Consider the following 22216-nt stretch of genomic DNA (forward strand, 5'->3'; position numbering starts at 1 on the left):
CCCCCTGCTCCCTGCTGCACAGGTGACGTTGGGGATCGATGATTCGGCGATCCTCACAGGGCCTGCGTCCTGCGAGTGCGCAGGAATGCAGGTGGTGGGTAGGGATGGACTGCGCAGGCGCACGTCGGTGATCGGGTGCTCGGCTAGCTCCCGCGCATGCGTCATAGGCTCGAATCCAAGTGGAGTGGTGGGTGTGGGGAAGGGACGTGACGCAGGATCCGCGCCCGCGCTGGGTAATTGTGGGAGGAGGCAGCGAGGTACGGCCCCTCCCCCAAAGGGGCGCTAGGCGTGGCCGTTAAAACCGTTGGAGGTGACCCCGCAAGGGGAGGGGTGGAAAGGCACAGAGGACATGTAGCGCAGCCTCTGTCTGAGGCAGGATGCTCGCTGTCACACCAACCCATGTAAACCCTTTAACCTGTTTGTAAAAGCACAGGGTGACCCCTGACGTGCTTCACCTTTGCCCCCTACACACACACACACACTCCCCACAGCTTGACCCAGAGGGTCCTTGACCTGATGTCAGCCTCCAAGGAAATGTACAGCTCCTACACATAGAGAGCTACGCCTCCACCTTTTTTCCCTTCTACACAGGGTGTAGCCCTTTATGGCTATGCTCCAATTGTGTGGAGTCCTACCAGGTCTCCATAACCCCTACTAGATCGTAATGGCCACTGGACAGCAGGAGGGCTAGTTCCTCCTGCATGTTCCCCATGCTCCTGGCATTAGTGTACAGGCACCTTAGTCTTTCTACTCAGGCCCTCGATTTCCTGACACACTGAAGGAGAACTATTCCCTCAGCTCCCACAAGAGTAGCCCTCCTGGTGTCCCTATCTATGGAGCTTCCTTGTACGTCAGTCACTGAGCATTCTCCAGTCAATGTTTCCCTGTCCTCCAGCAATCTTAGTTTAAAGACCTGTCAAGAGTATCGGCTATCCTGACCGAGAACACAGATTTAACTTCTCCACGTGAGGTGGATGCCATCTCTTCCCAGGAGTCCTCTCTCCCTGAAGTACGTGCTGCGGTCAAGGAAACCAAAGCACTGTTGGTGGCACCATTGTTGGAGACGAAGGTTCACTTCCTCAATGCATTCTTCCCTCCAATGGCCTGCAATGGGGAGCACTAAGGAGAAGACTGCCTGATCCTCTGACCCCTTGAGCCCAGCCCCCAGAGCCCTGTAGTCACTCATGACCCAGTCCAGATTACTCCTGGCCGTGTCATATGTTCCCACATGGATGAGGAGCATGGGGTAGTAGTCAGAGGGCCAGACAAGCCTGGGGATCCTCTCGGCAACATCTCAGATGCGGGCCCCAGGGAGGCAGCAGACCTCACAGACTAGGGGATCCGGACAGCAGATGGGACCCTCAGTGCCCTGCAGGATGGAGTCCCCCACCACCACCACTTTGCACCTCCTCTGGTGGGTGGCAGCACAGTGCTTATCTTCCTCCTTCTCTTCCAGTGTCACCACGCATGGGAAGTTATGGTTGTGATAATGGTCATGTGTCTCTGAGGGAATGAACTCACCACTACCTGGTGCCTAAAAAATTAATTTCTGGCTGCCTACCAACACTTAAAGTGCAATGCAGGACACACAGGTACACAGACAGACTGTTCCATTCATGAAGCAATGCAATGTAGACAGTATATGGAGTACTACCAGGTCTGAAGTAATTATGAATGTGTCTCCGTCAGTTTTAAAGCAGACAAACTCAACACAAAGTGGAGTTACTCCTAGCCCATGAAAGATTACTTACCGTGACCCAATAATTAGGTTTTAAAACAGATTAAGTATGGAAGCAAGTTGCTTTAAGTTACTCAGGTATAATACTTGCATGTAAACAAGCTCTAAAAGTAGGGTAAAGAAAGGGCAACCTTCAGTGAGTGTGGGCATTAGGAATGCATTTAGGAGGATGAGTTCTCCCAGCTTCAAGCCCATTTACCCTGAGTTGGGGAAGTGTTGACTTCTCTATCAGGCAGCTCCATGTCAGAGCTGTTAGACATGTTCTTTGGGGTGAACTCTTTAAGTCTCAGTTCCCTGAGAGTGGGAAGAAGCCACTCTCTCCTCCTAGTGCTTAGAGGCACTGTATATAAACTCTGTGGGCATATCTACTGATGCAATTAATGCACCTGAATTTTCTGCATAGAAAGTTCAGGCTAATTAAAGCACGCCCTCCACCCCCAGTAGAGATTGGGACCCACCCTGATTTCCACATGGCTACGAAGCAGCTGCCCAGCAGCTCTCCCTGCCCCATGGAGATGGGATGGGTCCCAATCTCTACATGACTAGGAGACAGTTCCTGCGAGGCCAAGACAGCTCTGTCAGCCCCTTGTGCCCCCCTCCCTTGTTTAGGCTAACTGGGAGCAATTTGCTCCCAGTCAGTGTCTACACGTGTAGCATGGTGCATTAGTTAATACACCGTTTTCTAGTTCCTGTATTAACAAGTACTAGAAAACAGTGCATTAGACTAATATAATGTGCAGTAATTGCTATGCATGTGTAGACAGTGATTTACTGCACATTAGATTAATACTCAGTAAAGCATCTTGTGTAGATGCATCCTGTCTCATCCTGCTGTGACCAAGGAGATGCATTCATAGCTTCAACTTCTGGAGATAGTGAAGAATGGGCCGATGTAAGGGTATTCGCCCCTCAAGATTCAGCCAAATTACAACCCTGTATCTGGTATCTGCACTGCAAATATATAATGGCTGTGATTTGGCATTAGCTCACTTACTCTCTCCTCATAAACCAGACACACCCAGTTATGAATGAACATTTACTGATTTTTTTCTGTCCATTTCTTTTTATATTGAGATGCCCAGAACAAAATGTCTGACTAGTATTCAAGAGAGGTCTCATCAAATGATTTTTTAAAGGTATTTTACCTCACCATTCTGTGATTTGATGCCATTATATAAAACCAGCAAGAATCACATTCATCCAGGTAGTCATTGGTAGATCTATGCACAATGAGAAATTTCCCTTTTTACAAAGAACACAAAGATACAACCATGACTCATACCATACATACCCTTATAGGAGCTCACCGGCATCTTCCCCATCATGTCAAGATCCCTACAGGGCAAGGGGTAGAGAGTGCACAGACTACATGGGCACGGAGGGCACATCATACAGGCATTAGCTCCTTGGACCCTATGCAGAGCAAGCAGTTACTTATAATATTTTATTGTTATTTCTACTGCTTAGAGATACAGTGCAGCTCAGGACTCCATTGTGCTAGAAACAGAATAAAGGCAGGAAAGTATGGTTTCAACACAAAAAAGATTAAAATCTAATTTAAGACAAATAACTTGAGTGAGGAAAAGATAGGAGTGAAGGCAGAGAGATGAGAAGACTATAAGTATGTCAGGAAGGCAGTTATATAGGCTAATTGTGTGCCTCGACCTATGGTTCTAAAACCTTCTAAACGATTTTGTTTTTGTTTTGTGCCCATCTATTAGCCAGACTAGTCATCAAGAGCTGTTTCATTGTTTTGTTTTATACACCATAACTATATTACCTGTTTTACAGCATTGCACTGCATATCACTTTTTTCTATAACTCACCTCCAGGCATTGAAAATCCCTGTGAAGGGTATTCCCAAATTTGACCCAGTCAGGGTTAAATCTTCAAAGGGTTAAATCTTCAAATCTCTCTGATTTGGCTCCATTGTTTCTCTTGTTGACTAAGCTGCAAAGAACCTACACACTCCCTAATGTGACACAGACCAGGTAGAAAGATTGGAACAAGAGAAGAACTGGAAAAAAATATCACCCCACCAACTCAGTTGGTTGCTGAAGGCAGACACTGAGGTAGCGTGAAGCTGAAGTGCTCTGCCAGGTAAATGCTTTCTGTAGGTATGCATTAGAGTCTGTTGTCTTTTCTCTGAAAACAACTGAGATTTATTTTCTGAACTGGAGACAGTGTTTCAGAAATGGAAACAATTCTTCACTTGGGTGCCTCATAATCATACAATAGGCTGCAAATGAGCTTTGGCAGCAATTTGACATCAAGTTGATAAAATTTTTCTGTGGTAGTAACTTTACAGAATGCTAGAATTGCTCATTCTGAGATATAATTTGGTTTTATGACCTATGCATGACACCATGAAAGGGTTTGGGGTTTTTTTCTTTTATCAAAAAATCTTTAGGATGCTTTGGTTTCTGCATGTTAGAGCATAGGCTGGTTTAAGTTGTAATTTTTACTGCAAGTTTTATCTAAATGTTTACAGAATCTGCTCAAAAAGGAGCCATAAAACATCGAATAGGAAAACCAGTAACTTCAGTAACTCATTGGGCTTAGATTTATCAATGTGCATATATAGCAACAAAGAAGTGTTTCCCTTTCTCTTATACTGAAGGTATTTGAATATTGTGTCAGACAATATCGTTTGAGAAGTCAAAATTGTTAAAGGAATGGTTCATTTAAATGAAGGAGTTGTTTGATTCATTCTCAAGTTACTGGAGATAAATAGCATAGCAATTTTGTGAGTCACTTTACTGACATCAACATGTCACTTGTGTGTTGTATGGTCACTTTACATTAAAATACCTGTCAATCAGCTGATGATACCCATGTCTTTATCTCAGAGGGCACTTGTACACATGACACCATTACCATGTGCATGTGATGAAAGTGCCACTTCACGTGCAAGAGCTTTGAGGATTTTAAATGAATTTGGATCACTGCAAACTAAACTACACTCTGATGTAGTTCAGTTTGCAATGTTGCAAATTGCAATGATGCAGCTGTCAGCTTGCTCCCAGCCACAGGAGAGGCAGGCAGGCTTCTCACAAAAAAAGGATCAGGCCCCTTGCCCCTTCTTCCTTCAATAGGCTCCTGGGGCTGACACGACACTGGGGGCCTCCTGGAAATGGGCTGGCTTGTCCCTGGAGCAGTCTGAGAAGGCTACAGAAGGGTGGTTGGATTTGTTGATGGCTGGAGAAGGTGGTGAAGACAGTGCAAAGGGCACTGGAAGCCTGGGCAGGCTGCTAGCTGGCTGGGTGCTGCCCCTGTTCAGAGGCATCCAATCCAATGCTTCCCCAAGCCTGCCTGGGCTTCCAGTGCCCTGTGCACCATCCCTGCCACCTTCTCCTCCCACCAGTACATCCAACTGCCCTACTGCTGCCTCTCCGTGCTGCCCCAGGGGCAAGCTGGGTATGCTGGCGGCCAGAGACGGCTTCAGGGACAGCGCATGGGGTGCTGGAAGCCCGGACAGGCTCAGGAAATTGTTGGATAGGGCGCCTGCAAGCCGGGGCATGACCTGGCCAGCTAGCAGGCCACCCGGGCTTCCAGCACCCCATGCACTGTCTCTGCCACCAGCAAACCCAGCTGCCCTCCTGCCACCTCCCTGCACTGTCCCCAGGGCAAACCAGCCTGTTCCAGGCAAACTGGATGTCCTACCATCTGCAGGCACCTGCTGAAGGCAGCAGCTATGAGGGGCCTTTTTTTTTCAGCAGAGCCTGCCTGCCTTTTCTGCAGCTGGGGAGTAAGCTGCCAGCAGGCTGAGCAGCTCCTGAGCTGCAGGGAACCCCAGCCCTTGCCTCCACAGTAGAGACGCCCCTGGGGCCACCTGGGCAGGCTGTTAGTGGGTGCTGCCCCAGCTCAGGGTCAGGAAAGAGTTGGATCAGGCCAGGTGCGGCCTCCAAGCTGAGGCAGCACCTGGCCCACTAGTAGCCCACCCAGGTGCCCCCCAGGGGGCACTGTCACTGCAGAGGACCGGGACCATCTGCAGCTCAGGCGCTGCTCAGCCCACTGGCAACCTGCCCCCTTATCGCGGGCTGGCTTCAGCTCCGACAAAAAAAAAAAAAAAAAGGATAGGGCCCTCACCATAACGTGACAAAATTGAAATGGTTTAGTTTCAATGTAGGGGGCATAAAATAAAATCCTAAGGACTAAACCCCCCTCACATGTACAAGCACCCATCTGTGTCTCACTTGGCCCAGCTAGTATAATTAACCCAGTGTCTGAAGAGAGAGAGCTAACTGGGGAAACCTCAGTCCTGAGAAGACTGAGGTAAAAAAGATCATTCCGCTATAACAGCACGTCCCTCACATCCTTGTTTCTGTCCATGCTTCCTGTGAGTCCTAGTGAACTCCTTGTCCCATGGATGATGGTGTGTGTATGCTCCCACCAGTGGCTGGACAGGGCAATGGCAGTAAAACTCTTCCCAATGCTGAAAAATCACCAGCTGAGTCCCCACTTCCCAATTGCCCACCCATATCTGGTTGGCATTGCGGCAAATGGGAACAGATGTAGAGTTACCACTGCTCAGAGCATTAGGAAGCTATGATGTTTTTGTATGACCGTGTGCTTGTAGGTTAATCTTAAATATTATTAACAGGTCCCTGTGGGAAGGAAATGGAGAAGAAGATGCTGAAGACTGGGTATTTTATCTTCTTGCTCAGTTGTTTTGCCTTGCAGCTGGATGCTAACCCTGGGCTCAAAGTAAGAATCACGCAGAAAGGGCTGGACTATGGTAAGCCTGAGATTTCCAATAGTTCTTCTGCAACACATTTTATTTTTAGAGTACATTGAATCCTTAATATTTGCACAATGTAAGAACAAAGTCCTGAAAGACTGAGTGTTACTAGCAAGCTAAAGAGAGACAAGAAGATTTAAAAGATGGATTTTTAAGAGAGGAAATGGCTTGGAGGTAGACAAGAGCTGCTCCAATAGCAGAAAAACTTGAAAATCTAAGGAGTCACATAGCAAAGAAGAAAGAATTGCTGCTGAAGCAGAGTGAGCGGGTAGAAGAGTACTTGGATACAGAGCCAGGAAGGGAGAATGTTGTGAGGCTGGATATCAGAACAGTTTTGTGTCCAGGAATGGTATCGATAGGAAGCCAGGAAAATTCATGCCATACTATGGGTTCTATGGGCAGTATGATTGGGGTAACATGGTCCTGGTTCATATAGCAAGGGAGTAATCTGGTCAATGTGTTGGACCTCTGAAGTTAGGTAACAGGCCATAAATAGAGATGCTTCATTAGTCAAAATGAAATATGATCAGTGTCTGCAGATCACCTACACCTGAACCAGTGAGAGAAGAGGGGTTTACATATGTGACCTGCCTACTGCTCCCAGCCAGACTCAGGCAGCAGCTGCCTCAGGGCATCAGTTTCAGTAGTTCTCATCCCCTAGACTCAGTTATTCCTGCTTCACCACTCTATCATCTGCCAGAGCTAAGAGCAAGCCAAAGATCTGGCCTTCAGAACCACCTCGAGACATCATTTAGGAATCAGCATCCTAGCATCAGAGAGCAAGCAAAAACCATATCAGAGAGCAAGCAGAAACCAAGTGAAAGAAATTGTTCCTCCAACCCCCTACCACAGTTTCCACTGTGTCCCAACCTGCTGCTCAAATAGCTTTTTCTGTATCCTGTAGATCCTCTTCCACTAGACTGATCTGATCCAGCAGGAGCTCCTAGTGTCTTCAACCCTCCCAGAAGCAAACATGGCCATAGCACAACACCCTGTTTAGATTCTGAGTCCTCTCCCTTCCATACTAACAAGTATAGCTTAATCTACTCTCAGCTTCTCCCACCAAATTCCCAGCCACAGTAGCCTGATCTCTCACATCTGCCAATAAGGAACATCCCCTTTTTATCTCTCTCTGTGTCCATCCTTTCACCATTCAAGCTCTTAAGGCACCACCATTTTCATCTCTCTCCTACATCTTTTCTCTCCTCATTTTCAATACCCATTCTTATTACTTCTGTAACAAATCCCTTTCCTCTTCCCCTGTTTCCCTTTGTCTCACTAATTCTTCCTCTCCCAAACCTGATACCCATTAAGTATAATTTTGTTTAATAATGAAAAAACAGCAACATCCAGTGCATGATATCGAACCCTCTCACCTTGTATCTTTCTCCTTTCTCTCCCTTTCCCTTTCTTGATAATTCTGTCTTTTATCTAAGCCTTAGATCTTAAAGCATTTGGGCCAGTAAAGAAATAATAATATGTCTCTGGATAGCACCTAGCACAATTTTGTGTGTTTAATGCATTAATAATCCCTTGATTCAACAGAAGCCGGGTCAAAGTAAGGATAAATCATCAGCAATGTTCTGTGCATGATGACAGGTAGACAATGGACAAGAAAAGTAAAAGCTCAGCTTTATGAGTCTAAGATTACAGTGTTACTATAACAAGTATTTTGCTAAAGGTGAAGGTCAGGTCCACTTACTTCCCAGGCTGAGCATTAGTTGCAAAGGCTTCTTTCGGGAACTAAAGGCCTTCAGTCACCCAAACCAGAAGTAATCTTTCCCTCCCAAATCAGAAATAATCATTCCATAAGAGAGACAGTGCCTTAGAGCTCCCTTACACCTGCTGTAGTAGGTGGATATCAGGATTAAGCCCAGTATTTGCCAGTATGAGTCAGGAAGAGCTGTTCTAGAGCTTCCAAGAACTGTCAGGTGCTGTCAGGATCAATGGGTAGACAATTGGACAGGCACTAACACAGACATTAGTAATGCCCCACCGATCCAGATAGCATCTGATAGCTGAGGAGGGTGCAGCCTTTTATGTCTTCTTCACCACAGCAGAATTTTGAAGGTTAGGGTATTTAATCCTGGCATCCCTCTAGTCTAGCTCGGGGCTGGATTATGACATCCTGGGGCCCTAAACTAGGGCTTCCCAACCTTTCTATGCTTTGGCCTGGCAAACTGCAGACCAGAAGTGGCTGTGGCCCGGCAAACTACGGACCATTGTGTGGAGCCCTGTGGCCAGAATTTCTGGCTGGAACAAAAGTAAAGATGCTTCCATCCCCGGGCAGTGAGGTGGGCCTAAACCTCAACTATGACTGCCGCAAGCCCTGCGGGATGAGTCGCAGCCTCTCTGCCCGGCTCTGCGGGGCCACCATTTGCCGGTCCATAGTCACTTCTAGTCCAGCAGCCAACCCTCTGTGGCCCAGGGGTTGGTTTAGAGGTCCCTCATAATATAAGGCCCTAAGATGAAGATTACTTAGCTTATGCCTAAATCCAGCATGGCTCTAGCTGCCAGAAGACCCCAGCAAGGCACCCTCATGCTCACAGGAACAACCACTGGGGTGCCTTTATCATGAGATAACCCTGAATTTTGACAGCCTTCTCACCACAAAAAATGTAAATTTAAAAAAATGGTGCTCATGTTGGGCAGTAATTAATCCTGAATATTTGTTCATGTTTATGTGGATCAAGAGGAAATTTGGGGGAAATCCCCTTCAGCAGCCTTGGAAGCAAAGTTAAAATGGAAGTAGTCTCAGAAATATGAGTGGGGGGAAAAAGGAAGCTGAGCTGTCTCCAGGATCTAAGAGCCAAGACAAACACAGAAAAAGAAGACAAACAAACTGGGGACTTGAAGATGTGATGTTTAGCGACCACTCAATGCATGTGATGCACAAGACTGAAACTATCATAACATTGGAACATGCCAGAGTGGGGATGCCATAGGTGTGTTAGAGGGGTAAGGGGAAGGGACAGAGGATTGCAGCATTTTATACCATATAAGCCATGGTCAAATCTAAGTCCACTCCTAGAAATAAAAAAGGGGCAGTTAGACAAGCTGGAATAAAACCAGACATGACTTCTAGTGTAGAAGACAAATCAGTTCCAGCAAATTTGGTGTGAAAGATTTTCCTAAGACAGTTCCTCCAAAAGAGGCTGCAGTGCCAAAAGGGTGGTACATTGTGAATTAGCTGGAGTCAATTCTAGAATACAAGACACAAATCCTTGGTCTTAGATACGTGCTTGCAATATAAAGGTACAAGATAAAAATTATGGAAATGACAGCGAGAGATAATCTGTCTATCTTGATGGCATGTTTGGAGATGGGGGCACCTGCATTTGATCTACATTGTATAAGGTTTCCAGCCATAGAGAAGGCAATTGAATGGTTCTTTGTCCCTTTACAGGCTGGAAAGTTGGGCTGGAGAACCTAAAACAAGAAATAAAAAATGAAACCTTCCAAAGCTGGAGTGACCGTGAGAACTTTGGACTTGTTAAATTTGACTACACTGTTTCAGGGTAAGTAAACAATCAAAAATATTCTAAAGCAATGGTATAAAATACTTTTAGTGATAAGGGAGTTCTTAATGGATTCATAAAGCCCTTACTTGCTGTTACTTTATTAGACAATTGGATTTTCAAAAGCACTCATAGATGATCTAACTCTGCTCCCATTGCCCAGTCATTGTCAAGTATTTTGTATATAACCTGCCAGAGATGAATTTAAGGAAAGGGTTTGAAGGAAAACTACATAGCAACTACTCAGATCTTTAGAAGATCTTCCCCTACCCAAAGGGCAACAAAAAAGTAAGCATGTCTGTGTTTAAGGGAAAAATTGATATTATGAGCAATAAAGGTCAACAGAGGGCCTTAATAGAAAACACAGAGGGGGCAGTAGTAGGTTAGAAGAGAGGGGAAGATGTAGCTGGAGTGATGAAGTGGGAAAATTATTTTTGCAACAGTTTTTTAAATATAGGGAGGGCAAAATATCATTATGACATGACAAGGCTTTACATCCATTTTGCACAGGTATAAATCACTGTAGGAGGGACTATGCAGTATAGAATCAGGCTCCTTAAGTTCCTATCATTCCCCCAAATGCAGCAAGCTGCTAAAAGAATATACATTTCTGTAGCATTCCTTACCCTCATCAAACTAAAAACTTCTAGTTAGGCTCTAATCCAGTGGTTCTCAACCATCTTAGACTGAAGGCACCCTTATATAACTTATCTGAATGTAGCAGCACCTTGTATCAACAAATAAAACCAGAAAAATAATTGAGCAATTCTGTTGCAAAGGACTCAAAAAGATCACAATGGGTGAGAATGCTTTGACACAATTAATTCCTATTTAAAATCTTTGGGTTTATGTTATTAACCATGTGTAGATGTTTGCACCTCTACTGATGCTAATATTGCCATGACACCCTGGTTGAGATCACTGTTCTAATCCGACAGAAAAGCATAAATTTGCCATCTGTCAAGACTGTTTCACTTTAATAAGTCAGTCCCTTGGCCAGTCATATGGGATTACTTCCTCACCTACAATAGTTCCTGACTTTCCATTATACAGTTCTCCAAAGCAAAAAACTTAAAGGAAATGGCTGGTGCCTTTTTCCACTATTTCCCAGTATCACTGGCAGGCTGAACCATAAACATCCCAGTTCCACATTTTACGGACAATGAGCAAAGACTGCCCCATCCCTCAAGTGAGTGAGGTTTACCTGTAATGATGGGCTTCTTTCTTTAGACTGGGAAAATTCACTTAAAGGAATGAGGCTTGTCTGTCTTCATAGAAAAGATACACACCCCAAGAATACAAAACATTGCAGAGACCTCTATTCCTAATGCAGAGTGTTCTACCTCAAATTTATTTTACTTAGAGGTTGAGTATAACATTGAGTCTAAAGGACCCTTTCTCTCAAGGGGTACCATTTACCTTCAGGTCAAGGGTACCTTTCCCCATGCAACTGGATAGTTTTACCGTGAAATGCTACAACATTTTGTCTTGTAACTCAAAACCATTTTGTACTATTTAATTGTACCAGAAGACTTCAGCATCTCATCTCTCCTCTGAGTGCAAACTAATATCCCTCTTTCATTTATAGGCTCAGAATTAACACTGTTGAATTCCCAGATGCCTCTGTATCCCTCATACCTGGAACTGGGATTAAGCTGGCAATTGAACATGCTTCTGCAACCTTCCATGCAAACTGGAGTATAAAAACCTGGCTAGTGTAAGTATTGTACTATGTGAGCCCCAGTATACTCTTCTGGAAAGTGAATTAAAATTAAAAAATATAAAATGTAGTTACTAATCTAATTTCTAAGGAGGTCAAATATCCTTTACCAAATAATACAAACCTGTTGATATAGCTCTCTTGAGTGTGAGACATTCATTTCAGGTTAACAGTATAGTATTAATTAAGATGCTACTACGAAGGACACCTCTGGAAAGTATCAGATCAAAATTCTGTTATTTGGCTGGTATTTTCCAGACTGTTAATTAAGTGAATATTTAGGAAGCTGTTTAATACAGTGGATCACACTCTACAAAAAGGGGTTGATAATTACATGTGTGTTATATTGCATTTACTGTGTAACTGGAAAGGTTGACTCCATAACTAATTTAACTTTGGGTGTTCTTAGGACAAGTGTGGAGTGCTGCACCTAGGGCGCAAAAATATCCAGCACAGCTACTGGTTGGGAAGTGACTCTCTCAGCAGCACAGAAGCGGAAAGGGATCTCAGAGTCATAGTAGACTCCAAGATGAACATGAGTCGTCAGTGTGACAAAATCATCAGCAAAGCTAATCACACTTTGTCATGCATTAGCAGATGCATGACAAATAGATCCAAGGAGGTGATACTTCCCCTCTATGCAGCATTGGTCAGACTGCAGCTGAAGCACTGTGTCCAGTTTTGGGCGCCGTACTTCAAGAAGGATGTTGATTGACTCAGGAGGGTCCAGAGGACCCATGAGGTCCTCATATGGTTAGGGGCTTACACGACAAGCCCTGTGAGGAGAGACTGAGGGACCTGGACCTCTTCAACCTCTGCAAGAGAAGGCTAAGAGGTGATCTTGTAGCCATCTACAAATTCATTAGGGGATGCAGCAAGGGATCAGAGATGCTCTCTTCACCAGGGTACATCTTGGGGTAACAAGGAACAATGGTCACAAACTGACAGAGAGCAGAGTTAGTCTAGATATCAGGAAAAACTTCTTCATGAAAAGGGTGGCCAAAATTTGGAATGGGCTTCCAAGGAAGGTGGTGCTCTCCCCTACCTTGGGGGTCTTTAAAAGAAGGCTGGATAGGCATCTGGCTGGGGTCATTTGACCCCAGAACTCTTTCCTGCCTAGGCAGGGGGTCGGACTCAATGATCTGTTGAGGTCCCTTCTGACCCTAGCATCTATGGTTCTAATCTATCTATCTTCCCAGAAAACTGTATTAACAGAATATTAAGGTTACGAAGTTATGTATTCAAAAGGTAAGAAATACCAGAATTCAAGTTGCTTCTGAAATCTTACTTTGGGCTCCTTTTATGATATTGTCTTTAATGGCTCAATTGCATATTATTTTTCAATATTAATTCTGCACCTAACATTGTAATATGTTTTTATGGAATGCTCTAAGTATTAAAAATGGGTTATGGGGGTTTTTTTGGTTTCTTATGTGGGGCCATATTTACTGTAACTTGGGATATGAGACTATATATCCACAACACAGATCTCTATCACTTCAGCTAATGGAGTAACTGGTAGCAGTATTAGGCTATTATCCTCTAGATGGACTAGGCAGTAGAAGGGAGTGGAACACAACTATTGCCAGCAGGGTTTCACCTCTGTTCCTTGGCAGCAAAAGATCACAGATACTCAGTTCCCCTGAGCTTAGCTCCAAGTCCTGGAGAGGAGTGTACTCTAGGGGTTAACACTGCTGCCCCTTTGCCTCCCGCTTGTCTCTTTTCTCCATGCTCCACTCCAACCCAGTTTTGAAAAAGAGTATATTGATTCCAGTGGGGTAGGTGATGACTGCTTTCTCTCCATGGGTAGTTAGAAGGGCTTTTTCTGAGGCAGTGCTACAGCTCTTGTGGCAGCATTATCACAGATCTGAGAGTTGTAGGAGAATTGAACTGGCATTAATCAGAAAATGGTTATTCAAGTCACAATGAAATTATGATGATTTGGAACCTGGCTAACTGCGGCATGATTCAAGAACTCATGCTCTCTGAAGGTGAGAGGAAAAGACTCGTTCTTCATCCACCCAATGTAAGGATCAAAGCCTCTTAGACTTGACTCATCATTACTTTCTTAAATGTTTCCTAAGAGTAGATTTTTCAGCTGAGCTTATTGTTTTGTCTGTGTAGCAGAAACCATGGAGGAGCTACTGTCTCTCTTTCAGGAGTGTTTATCACAGTGATCTTCCAAGTGTCAAGGGATAACAAAGGCCGCCTATCCATGCTGTTTCACAACTGCTGGTTAAGCATTCATGATGTTAAAGTCAAGCTGAGTGGAGGAGCCAGGTAGGTGCGAGAGATTTCTTATTATCACTCTGGTGAAAAGTAGACAAGTCAGGCTATATCTAAATACTAAACCTCCTCATCACTGCACTGCACTGCTCTGGGTACATGGTTTCCTAAATCTGAAGCAGTGCAGCCACCTCCATGCAGAATTTGGGGCAGTTTGATAAGTCACAGGGCCAATTAGCCTGCCTTCAGCTAATAGCACTCCCAAAGGACCACATAGCTCAGCTACATTGCTCTGAATTTAGGAAGGAACTCTGTCCAGAGTAGCTCAGCATGCTCAAGAGCAACACCCCTGGGGACAAAAAATTGTCTGCATAGACATTACCTCAGAGGCTCATGTCCCGCTTGTCAAAGCTAGAACAAGCATTTCCTATGGCTACTTTAATATCAGCATTCACTGAGTTCCAAATAGCCTCTAATTCTCAACCTAAATATGAGCCAGTCCTCATCTAGCCAAAAAGAATTGATTGTATAGTCTTTCTCTGTGTCATCATAGCCATTTCTTACTTCTGCCTCATTTATACTTTACCTACCTCTCTTCCTGAGGGCTCCTTCCTCAAGGCCACCTGCTCTTTCTCTACACATGCCAAACCCAAGATTGAGGTAGTGAAGCCACACTGGAAGTACCTGTTTCACTGGTCTTGAGATTTCTGCCTCTGGTGTGCTTAAAAGCATGATCTCAGGGTTGGAGTATGCAGAGTGGGAGATGGACAGGATATGCATGAGAGTTTGGCCTCTAGGAGCACTGGGGTAACAGTGTAGACATATCCCATGTCTATATGGCATTGTAGTGACCTTCATTAGTGAGGTGGACTCTTCACAGTTTTTAGGGTTCATGCAGGTCTATTATACTTTGGATTACCAGTCCAATGCAAGTTACTGACTAGCCTGAAAGCCAGATATTACATTTTCTATAAACCTAGCTTATACATATGTATATTAACTAAAGAAAATATTCAAATAGCTAAAGCAATGGTAAGGTCCTCCTTTGTTCTTTCCTCCTCTTCAGCTGGGTCTTTAACCTCTTTGCTGGTTATCTGAAGAAGCCCATTCAAGCCTACTTGGATAAAAATGTAAGTCTTTAAAGACAGTTTCAGGAGCGAGGTTTGAAGAACATCTGAAACTACCTCATCTCTGAGGCCATGGCCTAGATCAGGGATTGGCAACCTATGTTCTGTGGGCTGTAGAGCTTATGGGCTTTGGCAGCATTGTGCTGTCAGGGGGCTTCACTCACACCACAGCTGGGTGGTAGGGAAAAGTGTCAATAGCAGCTGCCAGGTTGCAAGTGCCGGCTCACCTCAGATCTGATCTGGGTTGTTTTGGCCCACTAGAAAATGTTGCTGACCCCTGACTTAGAACTTAGCTAAGGCATACCTTGAAAAAAGACAACTTCAGTCTGACTCTCAGCTTAGTAGCACTTACTACCCTGGCACCACCATCTACTCTTCTTTTCCCCTTGAAATAATATGAAAGTTCATATGCTCAGTTATTTTTCACTTGGAGGGTCTTCCCATTGAGCAACTGATTTTATAACAAATCTGTGATCATATGCATAGAAGTCTTCATGTTTGTCTTTTAGAATTTATAGAAAAAGGCTGAAGGAGAGAACGTAGGCCCTTTCATTCCAGAAAAAAAGTTCTCTATTACTTGTGCTACCAGGAAAATCACTTTTTGTAGTGACTGGTCAATGATATTATTAAATCTTTATTCTATACTCTTTCTGGGGCCAGTGTTAGAAAGTGGGATCAGAACAAATGCCTGAACAGGCTTGATTCAGCTAGAGAGAAGGGTTAAAATACGCACTACCCATTACATTACAGTGTCCTCTGTGTACTTCCATATAGTTGTGCCCGAACATCAAACACAAAATCCAAAGGATGGATGCAGAGCTCAGAACTCTTAAGGGTGAGTCTCTGAAAATGAAATGTCTTTGTATTTCCATTTCCATGCCCTTCGGCGTGTAGACTTTTGCATTAAATGTTGCCTGAGAACTGTATTTGACTGATTCTGTTCAAAAGCTACTACATTAAAGACCCGTGTCCCCAGCAGATAGAGTGAGGGGTAAAGAAATGCTCAAATGATTCTAGAACTAAGCCCCACTCTCCATTCCCTTCCATTCCCTCAGACACTCACAGACACAAATTATTATGTTCATGTTTGGCTGGTGTCAACAGCAGGACATCTGTAATCTGTCAACCCACTGCAGCTGTGCTCTGTGGTGATAAGGGACACTAAGGCCACACCTAGCTGCTAAATTTACTGTTCAAGGCAGTAGTGCCCTCAAACATTCCACCCTGCTCTACACGGGCTGCCTCCTAACCCAGAAGCAGTGTAAACACTACACTTCAAGTGAGCCAGTTATAACAACTAAGTGACAACCTCCCCTACTTACTAGTTAGCCTTCATATGGCACTTCAGATATGGTCAAACTGCTCCTAGTTTAGGAAGTAGCCTAAACTCTATCCACCGTGGCAAACATGAGGTCAGCATTTCCAGAAGAACCTTGACTGCTCAGCATTTCAGCATCTGTAGTTATGCCTATTCTATCATATCCTAGCACCTGCCTTGGAACCTGCACAGCACTGTTCCCCAGGTCCTGCTCTTCTGTGTGCATCTGCCAAGTTCATACCAGCTGTCCTGGCTCACATTTACTGGGACTCTTGGCCTTGCTCTCCAGGTTTGTGACCTGGCCATGATCATTAGGGCAGATTGCCCACATGGCAGTTTGTAATGTGTTGCCTGAGCTGCTAGCTAGACTGCAGCTAAATAAAAAAGAGATCCTGACTACTGTCTTCATCAAAAATCCCACAGCATTTCTTGCAAGAGTAACCATGATAATCATGGTATTTGATTTGCATTCAAACACATACAGTTATATTCTGTCTACCTAAACTTCCTCCTGCAGTTCAAATAGGATATGATATTTTCTATTCTCTTTCTAAATTGGTTAATGTGACTGATCCCTGTCAAACCAGCTGTCCCTTACATATGAGAGGTAGCAGCATTTTCAATCAATCCAGGATGTAATCCCCATTACATCATTTAGAGGCAATAATTTCCATTAAATTTAACTAGGAGGCAGGGCAGGGTGGCACTTTAGAGGTTAACTGGTTAAATTTAACTGTTTTCTTCTAGATTGTTTAATTAAAAGGAAGCTCTGGAAAAAATGTTTATTATTTCATTTTTCTCCTGTGGGGAGGCAGAGCAAGCAATTCCTCTGTAGTTACATCCTTTCCCTTCAGGGGTGCCAGCCGGTCAGTGTCCCCTGTGGATGCATCTGCTGCTTAGCCCTTGCAGGTAGAGGATCTTCTGGAACTCCCTCTGGAGGACTGCTTTTTCAGCATCATTTTTTGCTTTGGTGACCATCTAGCAGCAAAACATTCTTTGCTGAAGCACCATGGGCCATGTGTAGACTAAACAAGGGGCATGTGTGCACGACACTTTAAAGTGAGTTAAATGCTTTTGCACCGCTTTAATTGTGTTGGTGTTTGCACGGGTTAGTGGTGTATTGTGCAGTAATTCCAGCTGCTGTAGCGAATTTGATGGAGTAACATGCCTTGCATGACTTGGGGTGCAGCAACCTACAACTCCTCTAAGGAGTTTTTAGTTTGCTGCCCTACAGCCGCAGAGCAAAGCACTGGGCTCCATGCACCTCAGGGGCTCTGCAGGAAGCCCATGCAGGCAGCCTGGGAAGGCAAACTCCGCCCAAGAACAAAAAAATATTTTTTTTTTCTTGGAGCCTGCCTGTCTGCCTGAACTGCACAGAGGCCCAGTGCTTTCCTCTGCGTCTGTGGTGCCCCCTGGGACTGCCCAAGCCAGGTGCCTGAGGGTGGGTGCCGCCTGGGCAGGGGACCCGCCACTGCTGTGCAGGGAAGCATCTGCACCTCCCCCCTCCCCCGCAGCCCAGGAACCGCTCCACCCACTGGTAGCTCGTCCTCCCCTCCCCACCACCGAAGAGGCAGGTAAGTGGGTGTATGCATGACATGGGGGTTTAAAGGGCCCTAAATTGAAGCAGTGTTTTTAAAAACCCACTGCTTCAGTTTAGGGCCCCTGTTTCATCTACACATGCCCATGAAGGAAGCAAGGACTCACCTTGAATGGGTGAGCACATAACCCAACTGTTATGGAAGCTAGCAACAGTTTGCAATGCATTAGCTAGCAGTGTCATAAAAATTGCTGGTTCCTATGGTTACTACCTCAGAGCTTGTATCTCCCCCTATCAGCTTATTCAATCAGGGATTTGAAAACTCGTGGCAATCAGAAGAGGTCCCATATGACTGGGAAAAGGCAAATTTAGTGTTCCTCTTTGAGAAAGGGAAAACGGAGGATCCAGGGAACTATAAACTGGTTAGACTTACCTCAGTCCCTTGAAAAATCATAGACCAGGTCTTCAAGGAATCCATTTCTCAGCATGTGGAGGAGAAGAAGGTGATTAGGAACAGTCAGCATGGATTCACCATGGGCAAATCATGCCTGACCAACTTGATTGCTTTCTATGATGAGATGACTGGCTCTGTGGATGCAGGAAGAATAGTGGATGTAATATACCTTGACTTTAGCAAGACTTTGATATGGTCTCCCACAATATTCTCGCAGGCAAGCTAAGGAAGTACAAGTTGATGAATGGACTGCAAGTTGAATAGAAAATTGGCTGGATCATCAGGCTCAAAGGGTAACACTCAATGGCTCAATGCCTAGTTAGCAACTGGTATCAAGTGAAATGCCCTAGGGGTTGGTCCTGGGGCAGGTTTTGTTCAATATCTCCATCAACAACCTGGAAAATGGGATGGAGTATACCCTCACCAAGTTTGCAGATGACACCAATCTGAGGGAGTAATAGATATGCTGGAGGGTAGGGCTAGAATTCAGAGAGACCTAGACAAATTGGAGGATTGGGCCAAGAGAAATCTCGTGAGGTTCAACAAAGACAAGTATAAAGTCCTGCACTTAGGACAGAACAATCCCATGCACCAGGACAGGCTGGGGGATGACTGGCAAAGCAGAAGCTTTGCAGAAAAGGACCTGGGGTTACAGTGGACAATAAGCTGAACAGGAGCCAACAGTGTGCCCTTGTTGTGAAAAAAGCTAACACTATCCTGAGCTGCATTAAGAGCATTGCTAGTTGAGGGAAGTGATTCTTCCTCTGTATTCAGCACTGGTGAGGCCACATCTGGAGCACTGTGTCCAGTTTTGCCTCCCCCACAATACAGAAAGGATGTGGACAAATTGGAGAGAGTCCAGCAGAGGGCAATGAAAATGGTTCGGGAGCTGGGGCACATAATTTCTGAGGAGAGGCTGAGGGAACTGGGCTTATTTAGTCTGGAAAAGAGAAGACTGAGGAGGGGGTTTAATAGCAGCCTTCAACTACCTGAAGGGTGTTTTTAAAGAGGATGGAGCTAGACTGTTCTCAGTGGTGGCAGATGACAGAACAAGGAGCAATGGACTCAAGTTGCAGCCAGGAAAGTTTAGGTTAGATATTAGGAAACACTTTCTCATTAGAAGGATAGTAAAGCACTGGAACAGGTTACCCAGAGGGGCTGTGGAATCTCCATCCTTGGAAGTTTTTAAGAGCTGGCTAGAGAAAGCCTTGGCTGGGATGATCTAGTTGGGGATGCTCCTGCTTTGAGCAGGGGATTGGACTAGATGATCTCCTGAGGTCCCTTTCAACCATAATTTTCTATGATTCGGGAGTTGCTTCTCTCTAGATACCTGCCTCGTAATATTTTTTATAGCTGAGATAGAGCTTGTTTTCTTCTTTCACACTTGGGACCTCTGTCTTTAGCATACTTGGGAGTAGCCAGAGCAGCTTCAGTGCCACATTTCCAAGTTTAGCACTTGTAAGCGGGAGTGTATGACCAAGGTGTATTATGGTGAGTGGGTGCCCTCAGTAATGGCAGTGATGTGGTGTAGAGACATACCTTCTCTTCACAATGTAGAGAAAAAGCTTCTCCTGTTGTGCTGTGGGACAAGGTGCAACTTATGGAGTGAACAACATCCCAGTGGCTTCAGCACTGATTGACAGCTTCAGAAATGTTACTGCCTCCTTCCAGGTGTACAGTATCAGTAGCAGCAATAATTCTGTATAGCACTTATGGCTGTAAACCTGCATCAGAGCCCTACTGTGCTAGTCCTTGCACAAACACATCACAAAGAGAGACCTGAAGTTTTGAAACCCATTTAACTGATTTTAAACCAAATATGGTTTCCCACAGAAACAGGATTTGAGGGAAAGTCTTTTGCTATATGCAAGCTGGGACAAGAGAAGAGCTGGGCCTGAATTACTGTTGGTCAGAACCATAGGGTGAGAAGGGACATTAAAGGTCATCTAGCCCAAATTCATTTGTTTCCTTACCCCGCTTCACTGAATCACTGTTTCCTTTGTGCTTTTCTTCTCTAAGACCTGCCTCCATGTGGAACTAAACATAACTGGCTATGATAAAACTTTTGTAATAATCACTGTGTTGTTTTGTTCATAACTTTACAGTTCTAAGTCAGATCGATGCCTTTGCCCAAATAGACTACTCGCTCATTAACTCTCCAGCAATCTCCAAATCATCCATTAACCTGGATTTGAAGGTAATTAGCCTCCATTGCTAATTCTCTGGATCTGTGTTCTTTCAAGACCCCTCTGACTCTCTTCAGTATCAGTAATGATGCTTATTGTATATATTGACTTCCAAAAAAAGACCTTCATTTTTGTTTTATTTTGCTTCTTAAATCTCAGGGAATATATATATTCCCCAAAGGGAAAGAAAAACTCAAGCTTCTAGAAGAAAACCTGAGTAAGCAAACAGTTTTGTGGCATACCCTGAGAGTTAAGAAGCAAAACAAAACAAAACAAAAATAAAGGTCTTTTTTTTGGAAGCCAATATATATATTTCTTTGCAGGGTACAGTCTATCCAGCTGGAAATCACACAGATCCCCCCTTTGTACCAAACCCATTCACTCTTCCAGACAAGAATAACTCCATGCTCTACCTGGGAGTCTCTGAGTATTTCTTCAAATCTGCTTCATTGGCTTATTACAATGCAGGGGCCTTTAACATTACCATCACAAAAAAGGTTAGTGGAACTTGCTGGTGTGAGAATTACAAATGTTTCAGATATGCAAGTAATCAGTGAAAGGGATTTTATTGATCATTTCACAGAGGAATTTGTACATGTCCATGGCGTGCTTCTACCAGATTTAGGTATCATTCACAATATTAATTCTACATTTTAGTATTTCTCGGGCCAACTTCTTAGTTGCTTCTTGATACCATGCAGAGTACAGAAGTGTTAGATGTCACAGAACTAATCGTGTTCTTTCACCTTAATGCAGAGGGTGGAAGAAAGAGCAATGGAGAGCTGTTCTCTGAACAGATTCCTTTGCTCTGACTAAGTAAGGGAGAGAGGGAAAGGTTTGGGAAGAAAATGTGTGGTTTTAGCCCACAGCTGCATTCGGGTATACTAAGCTCTACAAGAAACACCGTTGTTCGCCTTAGAACTGGAATAAATCATTAGAGAGCAATAAAGACAGAACAGGAAGCAGGCATGACAAGATACTTTGGTCACCAGTGGGAGAAAACCAGGGAAGGCTAAAAGTGAGCACACTGTTGCTTTGCTGGCAGTGCTAGAAAGGTCTTCTGAGTGGGCTTTGCGGAGTGAAATGGTGCTAAAAGGGGCTTTTGTAACCAGCTGTGCCTGTTGACTGAGCAAACCGTGTCACAAAGCAGAGCAGCAAAGGGTCAACAGGGTGTTCATTTCTGTCTTTAGTGGGTTCGGTATTTTCCAGCTATAGGAGCCTGCAAGACAAACTAGAAACAGAATTTAAAATTTGATTTACAGCTATACTTCTCTTTGTTTCTCCAGCATGTTTTTTAATATATATTAATGACAATTGTGTCTAACCTTTTTGGCTAGGGACAGAAGTTACACGTAAACTGGTTTAAGTGATTAGAAACTGGTTTAAACCTGTAACAGAACAGATGTTCAGTGCATATAAACCAGTTTGAAGATGGCTGAAACCAGTTTGAGATAAACCTGGTTGAATGTAGTATCAGATTTAACTGATTTAGCTCAAACCAGTTTATGCAATGTCTGTCCCAGACCCCTTGCTAATTAAAGTTAAATCAGACTCCCCCAGCATCTCAGCATACTATCTGGGATGAGTGGGGCTCTCTGCTCCACAGCAGGGCTGGCCTCTCCCCTCTGCTCCCTGACTGGAGCTTGGCAGA

At 44.4% G+C, this 22216-nt stretch overlaps 1 protein-coding gene across 1 annotated transcript in view; it reads left to right on the plus strand.

Annotated features, from left to right (window-relative positions):
- The first annotated feature begins 56 nt into the window (after positions 1-56).
- The window catches only part of LOC109296089 (BPI fold-containing family C protein-like), a 34577-nt gene continuing 12417 nt past the window's right edge, over positions 57-22216 (plus strand). The window contains exons 1-9 of the mRNA XM_019515323.1: positions 57-135; positions 6342-6476; positions 9886-9997; positions 11586-11714; positions 13842-13997; positions 15010-15073; positions 15845-15905; positions 20485-20576; positions 20889-21062. Coding sequence (XP_019370868.1) covers positions 6359-6476; positions 9886-9997; positions 11586-11714; positions 13842-13997; positions 15010-15073; positions 15845-15905; positions 20485-20576; positions 20889-21062 — 906 coding nt within the window. The 5' untranslated portion in view covers positions 57-135; positions 6342-6358. The remainder of the gene's footprint in view (positions 136-6341; positions 6477-9885; positions 9998-11585; positions 11715-13841; positions 13998-15009; positions 15074-15844; positions 15906-20484; positions 20577-20888; positions 21063-22216) is intronic.

The sequence above is a fragment of the Gavialis gangeticus genome, unplaced genomic scaffold, assembly GCF_001723915.1.
Source record: "Gavialis gangeticus isolate Ggan-Ray unplaced genomic scaffold, GavGan_comp1, whole genome shotgun sequence".
In the NCBI taxonomy this organism is placed as follows: domain Eukaryota; kingdom Metazoa; phylum Chordata; order Crocodylia; family Gavialidae; genus Gavialis; species Gavialis gangeticus.